At 58.7% G+C, this 5,934-nt stretch overlaps 1 protein-coding gene across 3 annotated transcripts; it reads right to left on the reverse strand.

Annotated features, from left to right (window-relative positions):
- Window positions 1-135: 135 nt before the first annotated feature.
- PIGV (phosphatidylinositol glycan anchor biosynthesis class V) lies at window positions 136-5,913 on the reverse strand. 3 transcript variants are annotated; one of them, XM_042015637.1, is made up of 5 exons: window positions 5,779-5,913; window positions 2,808-2,961; window positions 1,284-2,185; window positions 1,040-1,196; window positions 136-952 (listed from the first exon to the last, which is right to left on the reverse strand). In XM_042015637.1, the coding sequence occupies exons 2-5, from the start codon at window positions 2,892-2,894 to the stop codon at window positions 656-658; spliced, it is 1,443 nt and encodes a 480-aa protein (XP_041871571.1). In that variant the 5' UTR covers window positions 2,895-2,961; window positions 5,779-5,913; the 3' UTR covers window positions 136-655. The 3 variants fall into 3 exon arrangements, with proteins under 3 accessions (XP_041871571.1, XP_041871569.1, XP_041871570.1); XM_042015635.1 differs by having other exon boundaries at window positions 1,040-2,185; window positions 5,779-5,912; XM_042015636.1 differs by lacking the exon at window positions 5,779-5,913 and adding an exon at window positions 5,224-5,715 and having other exon boundaries at window positions 1,040-2,185.
- Between the last annotated feature and the right edge of the window lie 21 nt (window positions 5,914-5,934).

The raw sequence follows: 5,934 nt of genomic DNA on the forward strand, positions 1-5,934 counted from the left end.
CACAGCGCCCCCTGCCGGCCCCGCCGCCCCACCGGCAGCGGGACCGAACCCCGGGACCGAACCCCGGCCCCGATCCCAACCGCGATCCCGATCCCTGCCCCGATCCCGGCGCGGCAGAGCGGGCTGAGCCGCCTCTCCGGTAACTCTCACGTGTTTATTGGGGTCGTGCATGTGCCCACACAGCGCCCGCCACCCCCTCCGTGCCCCCTGCCCAGCCTGGCTCGGAGCCTGGAACCGTAGCCGGCACCACGGGAAAGGAATCAGAGTAGTCTGAGCAGCTCAGGGCAGATGCACCCTCCCTGGCCAACTGCTGTGCCCACAACACATCCCAGGGAATCCCCAAATCCCTCACACAGATCCTGCTATAAATCAGTGCCTGCTACAGCCTCCCCCAGGAGATGCAGGAACCGAGGAGCATTCCCCATCCCGGGCAGGTGACAGGAATTTTGGCTGTCAGCAATGACAGCAGAGCGGGGCAGGATGCTGCAGCATAACACCAGGGAGAACATCCCGTCTGGGACATGGCAACGGAGGAGTAACACCTTTGTAACTGCAACAACAGCGTCATCACAGCCTCGTCAGGCTTTTAGAGCAGGTGAGTTTCAGTTCTGACCAGAGCTCCTGTCCCACGGCCAGTCTGTGCCAGCACAGCCCGCTACGTCCATGGGAAGAAGTTGCAGTGCAGGATCAGTCCCAGCAGCCAGTAGCACAGGAAGAATCCCAGGATGCTCTTGCTGAGGGGCGTGATCAAACGCCAGTTCAGCAGCAGCCTCACGACGAGGTTGTCCGGAGTCCCCTTCCCACAGGAACCGGGAGATGTTCTGAGAAGAGGCTTCGCAGAGGTTGGATTGTCAGTCCCTGTGCTCCAGAGTAAAGGTTCGTGTTCCTGAAGCAGGTGAGCAGGGAACCAGTACAGGATGGGAGACGAGGAGCCAAGGAACCGGGTCAGCACCTGAAGGCAACAGGCAGAGGAGAAATCACCCCAACTGCTGTGACTGTCACTGCCCCAGCCCCACAAGGAATCCCTCCTGTGTCCTACCTGCACGTGCATGCAAGAGAATCCAAATGCCAGCAGGGCCGTGGCATGGACCACGTACACGAAGGCAGCAGGGCCACAAAATCCATCTCTTGGCTTTCCCTTCTCTTCACTCTTACTCCTCTCTAGACCAAGAGTCAGGCAGTGCCGGGGGTTTGTGCTGACATAGGTCCAGGCAGCCCATGAGCCCAGAAGGGTGACAGGCAGAGCAAGCAAGAAATTTGGGAGCTGTCTGAGCTCAAAGTACCTTAGAAAGCCCACGTTCCAGTAAGTGTCTTGGATATAGGAATAGACCACAGGGAAGCGCTGGGAGCACCAAGGGGGTTTAGCCCCATCCATGCCTGCCACACGGTAGCCCTTGTCCCGTGCCAGCTGCAGCAGTGGCTCGGGAACGGTCTGACCCAGGCCCGTGCCAGGGCTGCAGAACCTCACGTAGGCATAGTACTGAAACAAAGCAAAAGGCAGAGAAATCCCGGCACACATCAGGGCTGCTGAAGATGCCAGGCTAAGCACCTGCTTCCACATCAGAGGGAGCTTCCTTACGGATGCTGATCCCACCTGCAGCTGGAGGGCAAAGCCCTTGCTGCGGGAGTAGAGGAAGAAGCCAGCGTTAATCAGCCCGTTGGCACGGGCCCCAGAAGCCAGGGAGAAGAGCAGCCCACTGAGCCAGCTCTGCCCCTTCTCCAGCTGCCACATGGCACTGAAGGCCAGGAAGGCAAACATGCTTTCCGAGTAGGCAGCTGCCATGAACACGCTGGCAGGGCTGAGGGAGAAGAGCAAGGCCGCCAGGAAGGCCTCGCCGCGCCGCCGCAGCACCGCCCGGCCCAGCGCGTACAGGGCAGCGGCCGCCAGCACGGACAGCAGCGAGTTCAGCAGCGCGGCCGAGAGCAGCAGGCGGCTGCGGGGCCGCAGCTGCGGGGGCCACAGGCACGCCAGGGCCCGCAGGCTCAGCGGGAACAGCGGCAGGAAGGCGCAGTTGTGCTCGAACAGGTACCCGCGCTCGGCGATGAACAGGAAATGCTCGGCGTCCCAGCGGCCCAGCCCGCCCAGCAGCCGCTCCAGCAGCGCGTCCCACGGGCCCGGCGCACCCAGCCGCGGCGGGGAGAAGGCGTCGGCAGAGTGATCCGGGATCAGCAGGTTAAACACAGCCTGGAAGACAAGAGAGGGATGAAGGCTGGCAGAGGTGCTCTGGTACTGAGAGAACCGGGCAGAACTCCTGGGGTTCAAACAAGGGGTAAGGGTGGCACTGAAGCCAGACCCCCTCAGGTGGCCATGAGGTTGTGAAAAGGTGCAAACACAACCTTTTGGGGTATTTACATCTGAACAGAATAATGCTCTGGGACAGATCCAGCACGAAGCCCTGAGGAACTGGCCAGGGAAAGCTGCTCATGGCTATGACTGGGCTCTGTGCTGGCTGTCATGACCAAGCTCTCCCATGCTCAGTGCAGAATATCTCTGGAAATAAGACTTGGGAGGAGCGTGCAGGAGGAGATCATTGTTCCTTTTCTGTGGATAAACACGCTTTGAGCCAAACCAGCCTCTTGCAGCAGCAGCGTGAAAACACAGCAAGTTACAAGGACATTTATGCAACTTTACTTAACAGCAACCTGTAAGTAAAACCCGTGGCTGCAGATGGTCTGTTGACTCTCCAGAGGAGAGGATGATTTCCCCATTGTGCAGAACCAGCTCATGGATCTCAGGGGGTACTGAAGGAAGACGCCTGGGAGCAGCAAACCCCAGCAAAGCCTCTCTGTCTGGAGGACAGACTTGCCTGCAGCAGCAGTGCCAGGGCCCGGCAGCGCCCGGCGAACCACACGACCTCTCGGAGCTGGGGGTCCTGCCTGCTCCACAGCTCCATCCCGTGCTCAGGAATCGCCTCAGTAGGTCACCGATGCCAGGGGAATTCTCCCTCCAGTTTGGGAAACCTGGGTTGGTAAACAGAGAGGACAAAGAAAGGGATTTCTGGCTTCAGCCTCATCTGTGAATGTTGCGCCTTTGTTTGCAGTCAGGCACTTCAAAGGGTGCAAATCTCTGTGAACAGGAAAGTCGCGTATGGAAAAGATCATGGATCTGGGAGATGACGCAGAGACCTCTTTGATATTGTTCCTATTAAAGAAAAAATCCCTGACTTCTTAACCTTGGCCAAGACACTGAGGGAGAGAGGTTATAGTGTGTTCTCTGACCCTGTTCCTCACCGGGCCCGAGTAAATCCCTGGAGCAGACAGGCTCCTCGGCTGCCTCAGCAGGAACACCAGCAGCTGGAGCCAGGGCTGCGCCAGGCATCCTCACACACATCCAGCTCCAGTGCAATGAATGGGATTTAAGCCTCTTGTTTTTGGAATAGAGACAGAATTCATGTGGACTCTGAGCGTAACCCCCATGTCAGCAGCTGCTGAGTGGGGCTGGTGGTGCTGCCAGGAGCTCCCTCCTCTCTCCTGCTCCATGTTTGCCCCGGGAAGCCCAGAATGGATTTACTCAGCTGGCTCACGGCACCAGCTCTGCCAGAGCAAGGTGGAACTCAGGCACACAGCTTCCCCCAGCACAGGCAGCACCTCCAGGACACAAACTCTGCCCCACTCCACCCTCACCACCTGCAATTTCCCAGTATTTTGGCAAAGCTCCTGGCACCTGCCTGCCGAGCACACTGCACATGCTGAGGTGGCTCCCGTCCACCTCCTCCCTGCAAACCTCACCTGAGGGATTCAAACCTCTTTGTGGAGCCTCCCCAGTTTAGTTTCTGCATGTCCTGGGTGCCGTGGTGGCCCAGCTCTGAATCCCTGGCCCCGAGCCACGGGAAGCGGGCAGGATCTGCTGTGCAGCTTTTTAAGATAAAACATTTCTTCCGTTGGTTTCCCGGCCACCAACTGCTTTTCAGTTTGAGAAACGCACAGCCCAGAGCTCTCGCTGGGTGCCAGTGACACCACATCCTGCCCTTCTCTCTGCTCCAGCACTTTATAACACACAGAGACCCCCAAATCGATCACTCCACAAGCTAAAATCACTGAGCTTTCCCTATTGCCATTGTGGAGAAAAAACCCCGCCAGGTTGAAACTGCACGAGAGGGCAGAGAGCAAATCCTCAGCAAGGCAAAAACCAAGATCCAAACTGGCTCACTGACAGCTCCAATCTCCAACCACAGGGTTATGCTTCCTATTTAACCACAAATAAAAGTTTTAGGGTTGCTCCTATTCCCCTTGTGCTCCCCAGCACTCACAAAGCAACTGGTGGGAGGCACATTCTCCTGCATCACGAAGCTGTGACGTTATTTTAAGCGAGGGGACACTTCAACCCAGCTGTAAACTCTTTTAAAGCACATTCACAGCTGCAAATCCTATTAAAGCACAGCGGCAAAAATTGTCCCGGCACTTTAAATATAGTTTTTTCAAAAAGCACAGAAAAAGCCTCGCCTGAATGTGCCAAGAGAGCTCAAAGCACGCAGCTTTAAAAAGCCTGTTCCTGTCACGACGCAGCACACCTTGTAACAGAGCAAAGCCTACAAAAGAGCTGCAGCCCACAAGCCCCGTTTGGATAGAGAACGCAGCATCGGGAATGGCTCTGCCCCAAAAATCCTGTGGGAAAGAGCACCTGCACAAGCACAAAAAGGAGAGGGAGAGGCAGAAGTGTGTTAAAAATATTCCAGCAGAAAAAGATGCAAAATCTTAATTAAAGATGTTTTCCTCTCTGGGTTCTGCGCTTCCCTTTGCTCTCAGATGTGAATCACGGTTTGGAAGCAGCGCTGAAAGCGGGATGTGAATAGGGACAGAGCAGAGGCTGGGTGAATGAGGACGGGAGCGGGGATCCGGCGGGTCCGTGCAGCCGCAGTGCGGGCCGGGGACCAGCCGGTGGCAGCAGCCGCTCGCCACAGAGGCATTTCCTCCGCACGGCCGGCAGCCAGCTTCTGCCGGGCGTAAGGAATCCTGCTCCAGCCTGCATCCCAGCACAGTCTGGGCACCTCCTGGTACCCCTCCAACCTGCTGTGAGATTCAAGAGACGCTCCAGACATGTTTTAAAACCCCTTCTAACCAGGATGCCAAAGGAATACAGCAGGATTTTGGAAATCCTGTTTGCCTGGTGCTGTTTCTGTGGGCCCGGGAGCTCTCGGCCATCTCTCCTGCCCGGTTCCATCCGGAGCCTGCAGCTCCAGCAGTGCTTCCCTCGTATCTGAACGCAAACGGGAGTGTTTTTACCTGTTGCAGCAGCTCACAGGGGTGAACTAAACCTGCTCTGGTTCAGAACCCAACTGTGCCCGCTCCGCTCGAGGCTCGGCTGCAGCTCCGCATCCCACAGGGACGGGACAAGTCCTGCTCTGCACCGCTCGCCCGCGGAGCCGCCGGACCCGGGACTCCCCCAGGGCTGTTGCCGTGGCTGTTCTCTGATGGCCAAACCCACACGGGCAGGAAGGGGACGCAGAGCTCTCCCCTCGAAGACAAGACAAGCTGGTGACTTGCAGAGGCCTCGGCAGAGGCTGGATGGTGGCTGAAGTGCACAGTGGGGCTGCTTCCAGGATTAAGGACAGCTACGACCTGTGTGTTTGGGAGTGCCCGGACACAGGAGGGCACACGGAACAGTCGGGCCCTGAGCACACGGGGCTGTCCCGGGGCCGTCTCCAAACCCCCCCGTTATCGCCCGTGCCGCCAGCGAGGCCTCACAGCGCTGGCGGGGGACACAAACCCCTCACGACCCCAGCCCGGCCCCGCGCCCGACACACGGGCCCTCTGCCGCTGGCTCCCGCCAGGCCTCACCGTGCGGCTCCTGCCGCCCAGCGCCGGGGCCGAAGGCGGCGGGGACACCCCGATCCCGGTCCCGATCCCGATCCCGATCCCCGTCCCGATCCCGGTGCCGGTCCCGGTGCCGCAGCGCCCCCTTGCGGAGGGAGGGATGGAGGAGCGGCCCCGCCC

This window comes from Corvus kubaryi, unplaced genomic scaffold (genome assembly GCF_017639235.1).
Source record: "Corvus kubaryi isolate FWS band 111438036 unplaced genomic scaffold, C.kubaryi_AGA036_p1.0 split3-37304, whole genome shotgun sequence".
Lineage (NCBI taxonomy): Eukaryota > Metazoa > Chordata > Aves > Passeriformes > Corvidae > Corvus > Corvus kubaryi.